The following is a 17,649-nucleotide window of genomic DNA, read 5'->3' as shown; positions in this document are numbered from 1 at the left end:
CTAAACCATATCACCCAAGGCTTCATCCAACCTGGCCTTGAACACTGACAGGGATGAAGCATTCACAACCTCCCTGGGCAACCCATTCCAGTGCCTCACCACCCTTACAGTAAAGAATTTCTAAATACAGATGACCTCAACTGCAGAGGAGAGATAATCTCTTGTGGCTTATGTATGTGATGTCTCCTGTGAGTTGAAAAACTGGTGTTTAGCTTAGAGTCCAACCCCAAATTCTTTACCATAAACACTGGGCAAGCACTTATCAAGCTTCTTGAAGGGACAAACCTCACTAATTCACACACTCTATAGCTCATTCAAAGCAGCAAACACAGAGCTGGAGAGAGGAAGGGGAAACAATGATTGATTATCTTGGAGTGCCTCTGGATAAAAATGCTCAAGTGAATCAGGTGCCTACCACCCACTGGTTTTCTCTGCACTTCGCAGATGCCTACTTCACTTGTGAAATTTGAGGTTTGGCAAGTAATTTAGTGAATTTTGTATGCATAAAGTAATGAAGAGAGTGAACAAGTTGTAAAGTAAAGAATCGAGTTACATTTTACCATAAACCTCTTTATTTTTGTTATTGGGGTTGTGTACTTTGTCATAAAAGGTATCGATCTAGCAAAACACTTGAACGTGAGTCAAAGTCATTGAAGCTAGCAGGATTACTCGTGTGGTGAGAATTAAGCACAAATGTGAATGACAGATTATGTGCTACTGCATACAGTCAATTCATTTGTGATAGGTTTCCCAAAAATTCTAAAATAGTCTAAAATAAGCAAGACCACACTGTGTTCTCATGGGAAGTTGGCACACTTGGACAATAAGCACTTTTGACACTTTCTGCCTGGGGTCATGATGAACACCACAGGCTTCGGAGGAGCTGGTTTCTCACTGTGTGAGATCTGCTCCTCTTAGGAAATACAGCTGTGAAATCTAGACCTGTGCTTTTTTGCAATGATTAGAGTAGCAAATTTTCAGATCTTTGCCTTACAGAAACAGCTTTAGGAGGAAGGTAGCAATTGAATTGATAGGTTTGGATAATCTTAGAGAAAATTAATTTAAGAAAATTGTAAGGCATTATCCTGCAGTAGATCTGACCATCACTGACCAGATCGAATCTCAGTTTAAGTCCTAATGAAGTCAGTAGGATTTATTAGCATGGATTAACATTTGTATAAAAGGCATACACAAGTCAAATACAAGTATTGCAAAATTAATTCCCCATACAAAGTATGCACTGTAAACAACTGCTGCTCATAGGTGCTTCCAGGCTTTAATAGTCACTTGTCATCTTTGGTTAATGCAAGATATTTTCTGTCCTCAAAAGATCCACTACAACAGCTGAGCTTTTACAAACTGAGTCCTTGTTTAATTACCTGACTCCATGTACTTTGAAGAAAAAATGTTTTGTTCAATCAATTTGATGTGTAATCCAAACTAACCAAGTGAACTGCATTTTTTATGTTGCTAACAGATAAACAGGTGTATATGTGTATATATGTCTGTGTACATACATCTATACCCATGTTCGTGAACACCCGGCCCCTCACTCTGCCCCAGGGAGCACCTAGGCCAACAGATGCATTTAGCATCTGCCATAAGGCCATCCAACAGGAATGCATGCCAGCATCTGGGGGCTACTGAAACACGCACAGACACCTACAGTTATTAATTTCTAAAGTGAGAGCAAGAATTGTTTTGATCATGACCAAATATGACCCTGTAGGAAGAAAGAATGTCCTATGACTCTCCCATAAACAGAATCAGTTGCATGGGCACAGTCCCTTCACTCTGAACGTGTCTCATTCCTTTCTGTGCTGCTGCAACTGTGGTCTCAATGTTTCTGCCTCAGACATCAGTATCGGCTTCATTACACAGCAGTGGAATCTGAAAATCCACTGGCTAGTCTCAAAAGCAGTTTCTGATGTGAAGACGGTCACTTAAACTCACTGGCTGACTGCAGGTTTGAGAACTAGTTCAGAATATCCAGAAACTGAATTCAAAATACTCTAAATATTAGTGAAAGATTTGAGGTGGACTTAGACAGAAGTGGAAGGTGTGGTTATAACCTAAAAAAAGATGAAGGAATTAATCAGTCTTTCTGCATCCCAGAGAACATTCTCCAGTACCATTCTCATTAATACCATATTAAAACTCTTAATAAATCATAAGTTAAGATACCCAATGCATGATCTAAATTCTTGTGTTTGGAAAAGGAAGGACTTCTCCTGACTATATTCTGTAGTGTTTCACTTATTTATAAATGTCTCTATGAACTCCACAGAGAATGTATTTCACAGGTTCATGGCTAGAAAGCTTTTTGTGATTACACTTGGCTCTGTGCCCCTTACTTACATTATTTTCATTTCTAGCTATCGCCTGCAACTTCTTCTGTTATCACAACTTACAGGATTTTTCCAGTTTCTAGCTACCTGTGAAGGAGAAGGGTGAACAAATGTGAGGAACAGTGTACTTGTCAACAATGTGCTACAAGCAAAGATATGGTTCTCAATAGTAACATTTCATGCCATTTTAGGGGTGCAACCATGGCAGAGTAATAGCCATTTTCTCACAGTGGACTTATCTAATTTGTGGCTTGGCAGAAAATTCCATACTTCAGTCCTTCAAGCAAAGAACTGAAATTTAGGCATGCATCAAAACAGGTTTAATTCTTTAAAGTTGCTGAGCAAGCAATGTTCTCATGGACTTCATTAGGAAAGCTAAGCCACCTGTAAGTAGTTATGTGTGGATTCTGCAATCCATTTTAAACTTTAGTATTGGCACATTTGACCAGTGTCCTTTACCTTCTCTACAGTCAATTGAAAACTGAAACACTTGGCCACATTCCAGACCAAAGTTCTATATGCATTCCCTTGCTGAGCAGCCACAGTTACCTTATGGCATTTTTAATACCCTGTGGAGTCCTGGCAGCATCTTAAGCCCCCTCTGAGTCTTGGAGAAACTGCACACCTCATCTTATGCAGTTCCCCTGTACTCATCCTGAACTCAGCCTGACCTCTGGGTGACCACCAACCCCATCTAACCTGGAGGAGGCAGCACTGGGTTGTCCTGGGGCTGTGGGCTGTTCTGGTTGTCATGCACCAGGGTTATGTGGTGGATTAGATGCGTGGAGGTGGCCAGGCCTTTCACAGCATACCAGGATTCACTGCCAGGATCCATCCAGAGGGAGATTCCCATCCATACAGAGTACCCTGGTGTTTCTTTCCAAAGCAGGCCAGCTGTGCTGCCCTGAGCCCATCCCTGACAGTTCTCCAGCAGCTGAGTCAGGTGGTAGTAACTCAGGTACACTTGTAGCCAGTGAATCAGTGCTGTCTAGAGTGTTAGCAGACAATAAATATTCCACCCTTTGCCAAGTCCTGCAGAGTTCTGAAGACACAGGATGAAGGTACATCACTACTGAATCAATAAAACTATACTTTGGACCAGCCAGTCTCTCATTAGCTTACTCTGAAACATCTTAATGTAAAACAAGCCATAATATACAATGAACAGAAAAATAATAGGACAGACTCTCTCACAAAAAATTACACATTCACAAAATAATTACACCAATTTCTTGTTAATCACTGAATCTGTGTTTACAATTTGGTCAGGTCATCCTGTAGCCAGTCTGTAATCATGGCAGCCATCTCCTTGCTGGCATCTAGCACAAAGGCATGGCGGAGCCCTTTCTCACAAAGGCGAATGTCCCCATCTGGAAAATCCATTTTGATCTCATCATAGTAATGCTGTGGACACCAGCTGTCTCCAGTTCCATAGTAGAAAATCAGCTAGAAATTAAAGCATATCAAACCATTAATTTGAAACATTACTGATGAAGTCACCAATATCCAACCAAAGAGCATCGAAGTATTTGAAAATAAGCAATGCTTCATGATCCAAGATATACTGTGAGAAATACCAAATTGGTAGTTCTCAATTGTTTCCAAGTCTGCAATTATGATGAAGCCAATTAAATGCTTCATGACTCAGTTTCCTCCTCTGTAAAACTGTGGAACACAATACAAGCTTAACTCTGAAAACACAGATCTGCTGATGAAAGTCTGGCTGTCTTAAAAAATCTGTTATTATGGATAAAAACATCTAGCTGTCAGTGGAGTTCACCCCTAACCAGGCAAACTGCTGTGTTTGCCCTACCTGTTGTCTGTTTTCTATGTTAGCTTTCTAGCTATTTAATCAAACAGCAAAATTACCAGTAAACTTGATGTCCCAGCTGAAGGAGCTAACCATTATGGACTTCTGAATAGAAGCTAAGAGAAAGCAGGAGGTTACTCTACATTTGTGAGTAGCTCAGTCTTACTGACATCTGTTAGGTGTTATCTCAAACCACCTGCCTGGCTGGGCCTTAGGTGGAGGAGCACCTATTGCTCTTAAACCTCAGTGTTTAGATGTAAACTAGCAGTGATCCACTCAGCTATGTTAGAATAACAGCAACCAGGGTCATTCTCAGAAGCGAACTTTTTTTGCTTTGCTAATTTTTAATCATAGAATCATAGAATGGTTGGGTCAGAAGTGATCTTTAAAGGTCCTCTGGTCCAACCCCCCTGCAGGGACATCTTCAACTGGATCAGGTTCATGATCAGGTTCATGAACCTGACCTTGAATGGATCATTCAACCTGACCTTGAATGTTTCCAGGGATAGAGCACCTACAACCTCTCTGGGTATCACCCCCCTCCTATTGTAAAAATATTCTTTGTTATATCTAGTCTGAATCTGCCCTCTTTTAGTTTAAAACCATTACCCCTTGCCTTATCACAAACTGCCTTATTAAAAAGTTTCTCCCCATCTTTCTTATAAGCCCCCTTTAAATATTGTAAGGCTGCAGTAAGGTATCCCTGGAACCTTCTCCAGGCTGAACAACCCCAGCTCTCTATCTTGTCTCTGTGAAATGCTGCCTGGGTAGAGCACAGGCATCTCCTGGAAATCAATGAGCAGTTTTCTTTTGGGTTATAATATGGAACTCAAATTATACCAAGGTCCATTTTGAGCTTTCCCTAATAACCTGGTTCATGAAGCAGGTGCTATGGGGCCCACTTAAACACCAAAGTCATAAATTCCAGGCAAGTATTATATTTAACAAAATGTCTTTTCGTCTGTTAGAAACACTGAATGTCACTCTTTCCCAAGTCATCAGTTTCCCACATTTTCATTTCAACTTTGCATGCTATAGCTGTATTTTTCAATTTCTATGAAGTATTTGAAGTGAGAATAGTTGTCTGGGAGATGGCAAAAACCTACATATTTAAAACAAGATTAATAATAATTACTCTTCATACTAAAATGTTTGAATGGCGGTACCAGAAGGATATTGATTGCTCAACATATCACACACAGAGCTTGGCCCAACTGCATTACTCTCATTTGTTTCATATTTCATTTCTGTACTTCAGTGATTAATTGAGCAATGCTATCATAAATTAGGGACAAGAATTTTTCCTTTCATCACAAAAATCTTCAGTTCCATCATTTCTGTAGCCATGTGGAATATAAATAAATGCACCCACTGGGGCAGAGGTGGGCAAAGAGCCCAGACTGCATTTCACACAATGTCACAAACTTTTGTCTTACTTGCTTTTCTCTTGTTGAAGCACACCCAAATCTTGGACATTACTCACTATTGCCTGTATTGAATATTTAGTATCTCAGTTGCATAGACACCAACCCAATATATAGAATGTATACTTGAAACATAGAACATAAGCTGTCCCACATTAACAAACGTTACTGGTTTCCTTTATCACTTGTTAATTGCCGGAAACAAGGTATGTTGTTTGTTTTAGCAGAAAATTTCTTTTGATCTTGCCTTTGATTCATAAATTGTAAGATGTCACACAAACAAAAAGCCAACATAAAAAGGCCAGCTGCATTCAGACCTTTTGAAAGCCAAACATCTGACCAAATTATGTGCAACCCTGGGCTCCATTACCAGCAGATACAAAAATAAAGATTATGAAACTGAGAGAAAAAAGGAATGGAGCAACCCCAGTTGAATGGAGCGGTCCTTCACCTTATTAGATATTGTGATAGTCTAGTCATAGAGTCTCATCTCATGATTATTTAGAAAAAGACAAGACATAATTTACACTTATGAAGGATAAGATACTTGGCTTGGTCTGCAAGACCTGTGAAATGGGCTGTTCTCCAGGTAGGGTTTTGAACTTGAGAACTCACAGATTTGGAAATGCCTAAACAACTAATTTATGTCCATTCTTAGCTTGTATCTTGTATATGTGCATTATGGTTTAATCTTTCACTGCATGACCCAAAGGATCCTTGACTCACTCAATCCACTGAGAGGATGACGTTCAGATGATGAGCTGCTATTTTATAACTTTTTTTGTTTTAAATTCTGTGTGTGGTCTGAGGATTTATTTATTACAGATTTCATGGTTTACAGACAGAATTTATGTTCTTATGTGCATTGCTCTGGCATGCACCACTACAGGATTTGTACGCTCACATTTATTAATTTAGTTTTGTGACACCTTAGTGACTATTTTCATCTCCATTTTGCAGATGGAGAGCACAGAAATTAATGTCAAACTACATGCATTAATTTGAAAGTATGCAGTGTAGCTTGAAACACGTAGAGCTGATTTCCCAGTGTGCATAGCATTACACAGAATTGACCATGCTCAAAGGATAGCGCTCCAAGACTTCATTTGTGGGTACTCTGAAACACTATCTGTCTGTAAAACAGGTTTCAAGGTCTTAAATGAGATACTCAGAAAAGTGAGGACAAACTGTCACCATCTATGAAAGATGTAGTACTGATTTCATGAATAGACCACCTTGGATGTGAAGTTTAGGTGCCTTTACCATGAAGCTATAGAATCATAGAATAGTTAGGGTTGGAAAGGACCTTAAGATCATCGAGTTCCAGCCCCCCTGCCATGGGCAGGGACACCACACACTAAACCATGTCACCCAAGGCTTCATCCTACCTGGCCTTGAACACCACCACTTTTACTTACTATAGTTCCCTGTTTCTTTCAATAGGCATTTTACAACTTCTGCCAGAAATGAGGCAGGAGTTCTGCATCCTTCATTACAAAGCTCTTTCGGTTAATGAAAGAGGAAAAAAGAAAAAGTAATGTTTTAATGAAAGACCACGTCTACGGATACATAAAAAGTGTCTGAATCATTGAATCATAGAATAATTTGGGTTGGAAAAGACCTTAAGATCATCTAGTTCCAACCCCCCCTGCCATGGGCAGGGACACCTCACACTAAACCATATCACCCAAGGCTTCATCCAACCTGAATGAAAATCCCAAACTTTGAAGTGCTTGGTAATGCACTGGTTTTAGTAGAGCTTGTGTATACAGTCTGCTGGGCTTGAAGGGGACAAACTAAAAACCAGGTATTTTACACATACACCAGTACTGGCAACAGTGTTAGCACCTCTATATCTGCTGCCTTAGGCTTCTTTCCCTTAAGCTAATGGTAAACCTGAAAGAGGTTGCACTGTCAGATTCTCACCAGAGGAACATGGGATATCTCCCTGCTGGGTGTTAGGCTGGGGGTGTCCATCATGGACAGTGATTTAGTTTGGATCTATTGTGTGTTAATGAAGCAAACGTCATGTCCACATTTACCATGCTTTGGTTCACATCGTGGAGTAATCTCAGAGTGTATGAACTCCTTTCAACTGAAACTAAGGGAAAGATGCTCTTTAGGATCACCCTTAGCGAGCTCCAGTCAGTAACGGACATTCAGTCCATGGGATCAAACAACTGTTGGCTAAAGTAATAATTCTCTGAGATGCCAACATTGGGAACTTCAGGTCCCCATCACTTACTATTTACCTCTATGAATTCTCTTACATTGTGCTTCTCCTGTTTTTTAATGCAAACAGAGCCAAAGGCACCTGCTGAGAAGAGGAATGATAAGGTTTTGGAAATTTAAATTCCATTCCAAGCAGAAAAGGGCAGAATATTTACCACCTACTGGCCTTGCTGGTCCATGATTTGTCCAGCCTTTCCAAGTATGACTTCTGTCTTGCTCCTTTCTGGTCTCAGGACTGGTTCTACCCCCTTCGGCTCATTGTTTCAGCTTTATTCTCCAACTTCCAATTTCCACTACTTCTGCTTCTTATTCTGGTCCCACATTCTTGCCCTGCCAAGTCCAAATTTTAGTCTTCTGTTTTCTCCATCCCATTCTGAGTCTCAATTCCAGCCCTAGCTGCTTTCCACCCAGCAATTCTTCACTTTTTATCAGTATAGAAGCTCTATTCCCAGCCCTATTCCTCAAATATCTTTCAAACTGTCAGTTCCTAGCACAAGGGTTGCATTCAGTTCAATGTAAAACCACCTAAATAAAGTTAACAGTAGTGTGGTGTTTGCATGTGTACCAGGCATCCAAATTCCCAGCACACAACAAGGAAAGACATACTCAATAAAGCCAGCAGTGTTTAGAAAGATATTCAGCTGAATATCAGGTTGCCCAGGGAGGTTGTGGAGTCTCCTACGTTGGAGATATTCAAGGCCCGCCTGGACAAGTTCCTGTGTGATGTACTCTTAGGTTTCCCTGCTCTTGCAGGGGGGTTGGACTAGATGATCTTTCAAGGTCCCTTCCAACCCTTGGTATTCTGTGATTCTGTGAAACAGAGTGTGTATACTGTAATGTGGGTGAAGCTGCAATTAAGCCACCACTAAGAACTCAGTTGCCTAAGCTGCCTTTGAGATGCTCTAGATAACTGAGGCATGTGCATGAGACTGGCAGGTATGACAGATTTTATAGGACTTTATGGCAAAGCAGCTGGCAGCCAGATGGGGATATTCCACAGTGACCAAAATTAAACCAGATGTCCATGTTTAGGGGCCAAATTCCACTTTGACTTGTTCAATAGATTTCAATTGATTCTAATGGGGTAATCTACACCACTAATGTCTACTGCACCTGTACATTCCTATAAGTCGTAAAGCATGACTCAGGTGTCCATACATAAATATCTGGTAGCAGTAGTTTAACAGTTGGACTCGATGATCTTAAGGGTCTTTTCCAACCTAAATGATTCTGTGATCTCATTCAACTTAAGACTGATATGCTAGCATATCCTGTTTGGTCTCCACTGCTGCTACAGACAGCTTGTATACCTCATAGGCCAGTCTTGCTTGGGTAGCTGAAATCCATCACCTCATATAGCACCAGAAGCCTACCTCTATCTAAACAAAAGGAGCCTTTGATTCTTCCTGCCTCCTCCTCCTCTCTGTTTACCTCTCACTCACTATTTCCCTCTATGCTAGCTCAGCACCTATCTCCTCTGCCAAGGTCCTTTCCAACCCTAACCGTCCTATGATCCTATGGTTTTATGAATAGCACCCTTTCTAAGCCAAGAATTTTTACCATGAGGTAACAATACATTTCCCCCTGAACGTTACTTGTAGACACTGTAGAACCCTTTGGACTGAAAAAAAAAAAAAGAGTCAAGTTAGGATAGACACTTGTGTCATATATGCAATTAAAGTTTGGGTACCTTATAACCAACTAAGAACAGTTTTATAACAGGAATTTATTTGATGCTGCAGTTATTCTCTCAGTTTATTTCATATGCAGATGTTGGTGTCCACATTCTGTGTGTCTATGTGTGCATATGCTTGCAAATCTAAAATTTTAACATACATGTTTCCTAATTACAAACCACCAACAGAATTCAGAATTGTTTTCAAAATGCTTCTCTATACCTGATCTAGTTGAAGATGTCCCTGCTCATTGCAAATGGGGTGGACTAGATGACCTTTGAAAGTCCTTCCCAACCCAAACTATTCTATGGTTCTATGATTCTATGGTTATGCAATAAAACCTAAAAGCAGAACTGCAATTAAAGTGTAAATTTTCAGTGATCTAAATGGTGGTACAGGTTCTGTGAAACTCGACAGATACTTGATTGTCATTTCTGGTGTTGAGGGTCCCCCTTTGAGGGACAAAATGCCTGTGCTCTTTGTCTATGCCACACATGGCCACAAAATATACAGATACTAGGATGTTACCTATTTTCCTAATATATTAAGACAGATTCATGTTTCCAGAGTCCAAATGTTCTCATCTCATTTTAGCATCAGGAGTATTGTTATTGCAGCACACTAGCAGGTATGATTAATGAACCATGTGTAACCAGAGGCACATGGGATCTTTGTTAATGGTAGGAAATACTGGCATGCACTGTATGATTTGCATGGATCTTTAAAGTACATATTTTCTGTGGACTGTTCGTGGCTGTAAAAGACATCCTGAGTCAGCACAACCACTGTACCAGCAATGGAAAACTGCTGTCAACCTAAGCATTCAAAAATGGTGAGTCAGGCCCCAAAATAATGAGACTACCATAAAAATAATCAGATTTACAAATAGATGTCTCTTTCTATTTTTCTTCTGGTCTTAAACATTTTAATATTTGCATTTTTATAATTTTCCTGCCATGAGGGTGTGAGGATTATTTTTCATTCTTTTGCAACAATGAAAGCTGAGACTTCCAGGTATTCCTGACTCAGAAGAGAAATGGCAATTACCACTGGAATTGACAAAGACTTTGTATGATTCCTAATGCAATACTCTTTTTGATATGAGTGATTAGAACATACTATCTTTCAGGATCTGATGATGAGGGCAGAGTAAAGGGGATGCTTTGTTGGACAGTTCAATACCATGTTTGAAATAGTTAAGCAATTTCTAAGTTTCAAATAGTTTTAAGATAACAGTTCTCATGGTTCTCATAAGCTGTTCTGCCATTGCACTGCTCAGAAGTATTTTCAGACTTAGCTTCTGTAAAAAACACAACTCAGAATAGTGCTCTGTCAGCCTAGCACCCTGTAATATGGTATGTGTACTCAGACACTGCACAATGATGGCAGCTGCTAAGTAAACATCAGAAGAATCTGAGATTCATATCAACAGGATGTTTACATTTTAAAGAGTTTCTAAGAAAATAATAAAGATTTCCTGCAGTTGACTTCATTGGCACTTGTTTTAGTATGTATGACAGTTCACAGAAGTATAAATTACAGAGATATTTCTTTCATGCCTCTGCTGTAGCTGTCAGAGGTCAACACTGTAAAAACAAATCTTAAAAAATTAAAAAATATTAATTGAGTTTCCTCTATCTCTCTGGAATTTGGTACATGTTAGAACAACTTTAGGATCTTATTACATGGGAAGGCACCACTCCAGCTGATGGCACAGAGCGAAGGACTGATCTCTGTGGATATAAACAAAAAGCACATGTGCAATGGTAAGAAAGACTGTACCAGTGGCCTTGCTGAAATCCTTGTGTCTGATACATTAACTTTTTCACAGTATTACTCCCTTGTGCATTCACTGGTTGAGACAGTTATTCCCTCTGGGTGCCACCTCTCAGGAGTAATCAGTGAACAGTTTCATTTGGTCTTGGATGAAAAATAGTTTAAAAGGTATTAACCACAATTAATTTTAGATTTAATCAACATTTCTAGAAAACTACTTAGCTTCTCTGGAATGATGAAACCATCTCCACCTTATCCTGCCAAAAGAATACTACAAAAGCCATCGGAACAGACTGGTGTGGGACATACTTTTTTTGGACTTGCTTCAGTTACACTTTGGCTTTACTAATCAGTTTCTGGGAAGAAAAAAAAAGACCTGGCATTGCCCTAGGAAGCCCTAAATGCTTTGGGATCTGGTTCTCTGAAACACCAGCTGTGGTTGGGATCAGCTGGTGTGACGGCAAGGTCTTTAGAACTTACTTCTCAATTACGATTCCTCAACTTTCCACGGGCAGTGCAAAGCCGAAAGTAAGTAGTAAAGGTGTAACGGGCAGCATAAGTGTTTGTGGTGATTTTATGAGAGATATCCTTGTCTGTAAATTGGAGAGACATCAATTTGATAGATGGACCACTTGGTGGATAAAGAACTGGCTGCATGGGTGCACGCAAAGAGTTATGGTCAATGGCTCAATGTCCAGCTGCAGACCAGTAACGAGCGGAGTCCTTCAGGGATCAGTGTTGGGACTGGTCTTGTTCAACATCTTTGTCGGTGACATGGACAGGATTGAGTGTGCCCTCAGCAAGTTTGCCAATGACACCAAGCTGTGTGGTTGGGTTGATACGCTGGAGGGAAGTAATGGCATCCACAGGGTGGCACTGTGGGCTGAGAGAGAGAATGGGGTGAGAGGCTTGTGAGGTGGGCTGATGCCAACCTCATGAAGTTTAACCATGACAAGTGCAAGGCCTTACACCTGGGTCAGAGCAATCCCAGGCACAGCTACAGGTTGGGCACTGAAGAGATTCAGAGCAGCCTTGCAGAGAAGAACTTAGGGGTGTTGGTCGATCAGAAAATTAACATGAGCCGCCTTCAGTGTGTGCTTACAGCCCAGAAAGCCAACTGTATCCTGGGCTGCATCAAAAGGAGCATGACCAGCAGGTCGAAGGAGGTGATCCTGCCCCTCTACTCTGCTCTCGTGAAACCTCACTTGGAGTATTGTGTGCAGTTCTGGTGTCCTCAACATAAGAAGGACATGGAATTGTTGGAACAAGTCCAGAGGAGGGTCACGAGGATGATCAGGGGACTGGAACACCTTTCATATGAAGACAGGCTGAGAAAGTTGGGTCTGTTCAGCCTGGAGAAGAGAAGGCTGCGTGGAGACCTCATAGCAGCCTTCCAGTGTCTGAAGGGGGCCTATAAGAATGCTGGTGAGGGACTATTCATTAGGGACTGTAGTGACAGGACAAGCAATAAGTGGTTAGAACTTAAACAGAGGAATTTAGACTAGATATAAGGAAGAAGTTCTTTACTGTAAGGGTGGTGAGGTACTGGAATGGGTTGCCCAGGGAAGTTGTGAATGCTCCATCCCTGGCAGTTTTCAAGCCTGGGTTGGACAGAGCCTTGGGTGACATGGTTTAGTGTATGGTATCCCTGCCCATGGCAGGGGGGTTGGAAGTAGATGATCTTAAGGTTCTTTCCAATCCTAACTATTCTGTGATTCTATTCTATGATTCTATGACTCTATGATCTTAAGGTCCTTTCCAACCCTAACTATTCTATGATTCTATTTAACATAAGGAACATGGCCAGTTTTGTTAAACCAACATAAAAATAAACTAACTTCCCTGTCTGGAAAGGGCATGAAGAAACATTTTTGTTTCAGAGAAATCAGGATGTAAACCCTGAGACATGGCCATGCATAGTGGCTACTTTGCACATGATTTGAGATGTGTTACTCCTCTCCCTGGTGTCAGGTATGGTGTTCCACCAAATGACCAGAGTGCAGACTCCTGTCCTCTTGCCTTTGTCAGTGCTAACTGGAAATTTGGTAAACTGAAGAAGGGGAAAGAGCCTCTCTTTAACCTTGCTGCAATTATCAATGCTACCAACTGCTCTGCACGTAGAACCAAGAGATCAAGCGAGGCCACTTGTATTTCCACTTTCTCAGAGATAACAAAGGGTCAAACTCAATGCAACGTAAACATGTGTTTTTATAAAAAGGATGCACAAGATTTATCAACAAGCCAGGGTGATTAACTTATTTATATTATCTATGTTACTTTTGGAGACTTAAAAGCGCTTCAAGGGTGTATATTTAGATGTGTCAGGAATATGAATATTTCAGAAGTCAAGTCTGTATAAATACAAAAATAAAACCAAACAGACTTGAAACCGCTATTTAAGCAATACTCTTATCAGGCCAGATTCTTCTAACCATATTTACTACAAACAATATTTTCCCCTGGATATCAGGCTGACTGACACTGTCTACCTTCCGTGGGTCTTTATCTAAGGTTAATCAGCCAGATCCCTCTTACAGCACCTGCGTTCTGCAGTAAATGGTTATTTTGTTCACTGCCACGTGCTCTCTGGCAGAGGAAGGGACTGAAAGTGATTAAGGGGTATTAAGGGTTGGATGGTAACTTCTTAAGTATTCTTCAGAAGGCTGGGGAAATACTGCTGTTTTTATTCAGCATGTGTAGCACACACCATATACCTCTCCCCAAACCCCTGGAAATTCATGTCATCCTTTCTTTATTAGAATACTGCACAGCATGAACAGTGTAACAAAAACTCAGTTTCAGAACAAGTGAAGTATTACAGATAAGTGATATTGCAGTGCATTGACCTTTTTGAATGCTCACTTGGATTCTTTTCCACTGAGGAGAGAAACTGCTGATCCCTTCTTAGGTATTCTGGGTGCTTCAAAGAGAAGGCTCTTGTGGCTAAATGACAAAGGCACCAAAATCCCCAAGCACATGTGCAAGTTCCCTGACTTCAACTTTGCACCTCCAGGGAGAGCAGGCCAAAAAGGATGTGAGACTAGCCAAAAAAAGAGGTGTTCTTGGCACCACAGAGCACTTTGCACCTACTCAGAAAGAGTGTTTGGAAGGTTTTTCACAAATGTAGGCAAGCAACTCACTCAGGCTGTGGTTAGGCAAAGTATTTGTAGCATTCTTTTAACCACTCACCTGCAGATCATGCTCTTCTCACTGGGAATAATTATTAAACCCCTTTGGATTTCTAAAGGGACTCAAACAAAAACACTGGGCAACCTCAAACCAGCTGCTTCAGGGGTCAAATAAGTCTTGGTTGCTCCATTCTAAAAGCTTTCTCTAGCAAAGACAATTTTCCAAAAGCAAAACCTAGTACTTTTCCTGTGGAAATACTTTCTTTTTTCTTTTTTGCAATTTTTATCCTAAATCTCTGCATTTCACTGTTTAGTTGATACTTTTGGAGAACACATTTTCTATGGTACTATTGATGTGACATAAACTTTGTATTACTTTACATTGCAAATACACCACTAAAGTAAGCAGGAAGTGGCAAATGTACTTCATTCATTTATTTTTGTTCAAAATTTTATTTATTCCTCACCTAACTATATCTATATGGGTGGTTATGTGCCACCACTCAATCTGAGTGCAAATAAGTTCACATGCCCGTAAACTTCCAGTTTATACTTTTCCCATTTGATTAAAAATTGCAGTCAACAGAGAGTTTGTGGGTCCGGGTTAATGGGTTAAAGGAGAACAGCTATGGGGGACATTACTGTGGGGATCTGTTACAGACCACCTGATCAAGAGGAATCTGTGGATGAAGTGTGCTACAGAGAGAGAGGACAGCCTCAAGCTCGCAGGCCCTTGTTCTCATGGGAGACTTCAACCATCCTGGTATCTGTTGGCAGGACAATATGGCCCAGCACAAGCAATCCAGGAGGTTCCTTGATTGTTTGGAAGACAACTTCCTTCTGCAAGTAATAGAGGAGCCGACAAGGAGAGGTGCCCTGCATGACCTCGTGCTCACCAACAGGGAAGGGCTCATTGGAAATGTGATGCTCCAGGGCAGCCTTGGTTGTAGCGATCATGAGATGGTCGAGTTTGAGATCCTCAGGACAGTGAGAAGAGCATGCAGCAAACTCAGTGCTCTGGACTTCAAGAGAGCAGACTCTGGCCTCTTCAGGAACCTGCTTAGTAAGGTACCATGGGATATAGTCCTAGAGTCCAGGAGGGCCCAAGACTGTTGGATGATATTCAAGGATCACCTACTACGAGCTCAGGAGTATTGTGTCCTGACTAGAAGGAAGTGCAGCAGGAGGGAAATGAGACCTCCTTGGATGGATAAGAAACTGCTGAAGTAACTTTGAGGGAAAAAAGAGGCTTATAAAACGTGGAAGCAAGGACAGGTGGTTTGGGATGAATATAGGGATGTTGTCTGGGAAGCTAGGGACTAGGTTAGGAAAGCTAAGGCCCAGTTAGAATTAAACTTGGCTAGCAATGTTAAAGATGACAGGAAGGGATCCTATAGGTACGTAGCAAACAAAAGACAGACTAGGAATAACGTAGGCCCCTCTGGAAGCTCTCAGGAGAACTGGCTACCCTGGATTTGGAGAAAGTTGAGGTTCTGAATGACTTCTTTGACCCAGTCTTCACTGGCAAAGGCTCTGACCACATCACCCAAGTCTTGGAAGGCAGACGCAAGGACTGTGAGAATAAAGACCTTAGGCCCACTGTAGGAGAGGATCTGTCTCAAGACCATCCTGAGAATCTGAATAGGCACAAGTCCAGGGGATGTGATGAAATCCATCCACAGGTCCTGAAGGAGTTGCAAAGCCACTGTCCATCATATTTGAAAAATCATGGCAGTCAGGTGAAGTTCCCGATGACTGGAAAAAGGGTAAGATAAACCCCATTTTCAAGAAGGGAAAAATGGATGACCCAGGGAATTACAGACCAGTCAGTCTCACCTCTGTGCCTGGCAAAATCTTGCAGCAGATTCCCCTGGAAGGCATGCTAGGGCACATGAAAAACAACAAGGTGCTTGGTGACAGCCAGCATGGCTTCACTAAGGGGAAATTCTGCCTGACCAATTTGGTGGCCTTCCATGATGGGGCTACGGAACTGATGGACAGGGGTAGAGCAATTGATGACATCTACCTGGACTTGTGCAAAACATTTGACACTGTCCTGCATGAGATCCTTGTCTCTAAATTGAAGAGACATCAGTTTGATAGGTGGACCACTTGGTGGATAAAGAACTGGCTGCATGGGCGCAAGCAAAGAGTTGTGGTCAGTGGCTTAGTGTCTGGCTGCAGACCAGTAAGAAGTGGTGTCCCTTAGGGATCACTGTTGGGATCGGTCTTGTTCCACATCTGTCGGTGACATGGACAGTGGGATGGAGTGCACCCTCAGCAAGTTTGCTGATGACACCAAGCTGTGTGGTTCGGTTGATACGCTGGAGGGAAGGAATGCCAGCCAGAGGGACCCTGACACGCTTGTGAGGTGGGCTGATGCCAACCTCATGAAGTTTAACCATGACAAGTGCAAGGTCCTACACAGGGGTCGGAGTAAACCCAAGCACAGCTACAGGTTGGGCACTGAAGAGATTCAGAGCAGCCCTGCAGAGAAGAACTTAGGGGTGTTGGTCGATCAGAAAATTAACATGAGCCGCCTTCAGTGTGTGCTTACAGCCCAGAAAGCCAACTGTATCCTGGGCTGCATCAAAAGGAGCATGACCAGCAGGTCGAAGGAGGTGATCCTGCCCCTCTACTCTGCTCTCATGAAACCTCACTTGGAGTACTGTGTGCAGTTCTGGTGTCCTCAACATAAGAAGGACATGGAATTGTTGGAACAAGTCCAGAGGAGGGTCACGAGGATGATCAGGGGACTGGAACACCTTTCATATGAAGACAGGCTGAGAAAGTTGGGGCTGTTCGGCTTGGAGAAGAGAAGGCTGCGTGGAGACCTCACAGGAGCCTTCCAGTATCTGAAAGGAGGCTATAGGGATGCTGGTGAGGGACTATTCATTAGGGACTGCAGTGACAGGACAAGTGATAAGTGGTTAGAACTTAAACAGAGGAATTTAGACTAGATATAAGGAAGAAGTTCTTTACTGTAAGGGTGGTGAGGTACTGGAATGGGTTGCCCAGGGAAGTTGTGAATGCTCCATCCCTGGTGGTGTTCAAGCCTGGGGTGGACAGAGCCTTGGGTGGCATGGTGGATTAGGAGGTGTCTCTGGCCATGGCAGTGGGGGTTGGAACTAGATGAACTTAAGGTCCTTTTCAACGCTAACTATACTTTTCAGACAATTGATGTTTTTTTCATCATTATACTCCTACTTCAGATGTTTCATGTGTTTTTCCTTACACAGTGTATCTGCTACACCA

At 41.7% G+C, this 17,649-nt stretch overlaps 1 protein-coding gene across 2 annotated transcripts in view; it reads right to left on the bottom strand.

Moving 5' to 3' along the window:
* Positions 1–549: 549 nt before the first annotated feature.
* The window catches only part of LDAH (lipid droplet associated hydrolase), a 121,892-nt gene continuing 104,792 nt past the window's right edge, over positions 550–17,649 (bottom strand). For both annotated transcript variants that reach the window (XM_034060828.1, XM_034060829.1), the window contains one exon: positions 550–3,794. In XM_034060828.1, the coding sequence (XP_033916719.1) occupies positions 3,603–3,794 (192 nt within the window). In that variant the 3' untranslated portion in view covers positions 550–3,602. The remainder of the gene's footprint in view (positions 3,795–17,649) is intronic.

This window comes from Melopsittacus undulatus, chromosome 3 (genome assembly GCF_012275295.1).
Source record: "Melopsittacus undulatus isolate bMelUnd1 chromosome 3, bMelUnd1.mat.Z, whole genome shotgun sequence".
Taxonomy (NCBI): domain Eukaryota; kingdom Metazoa; phylum Chordata; class Aves; order Psittaciformes; family Psittaculidae; genus Melopsittacus; species Melopsittacus undulatus.
This window is presented reverse-complemented; position numbering and strand designations above follow the sequence as displayed.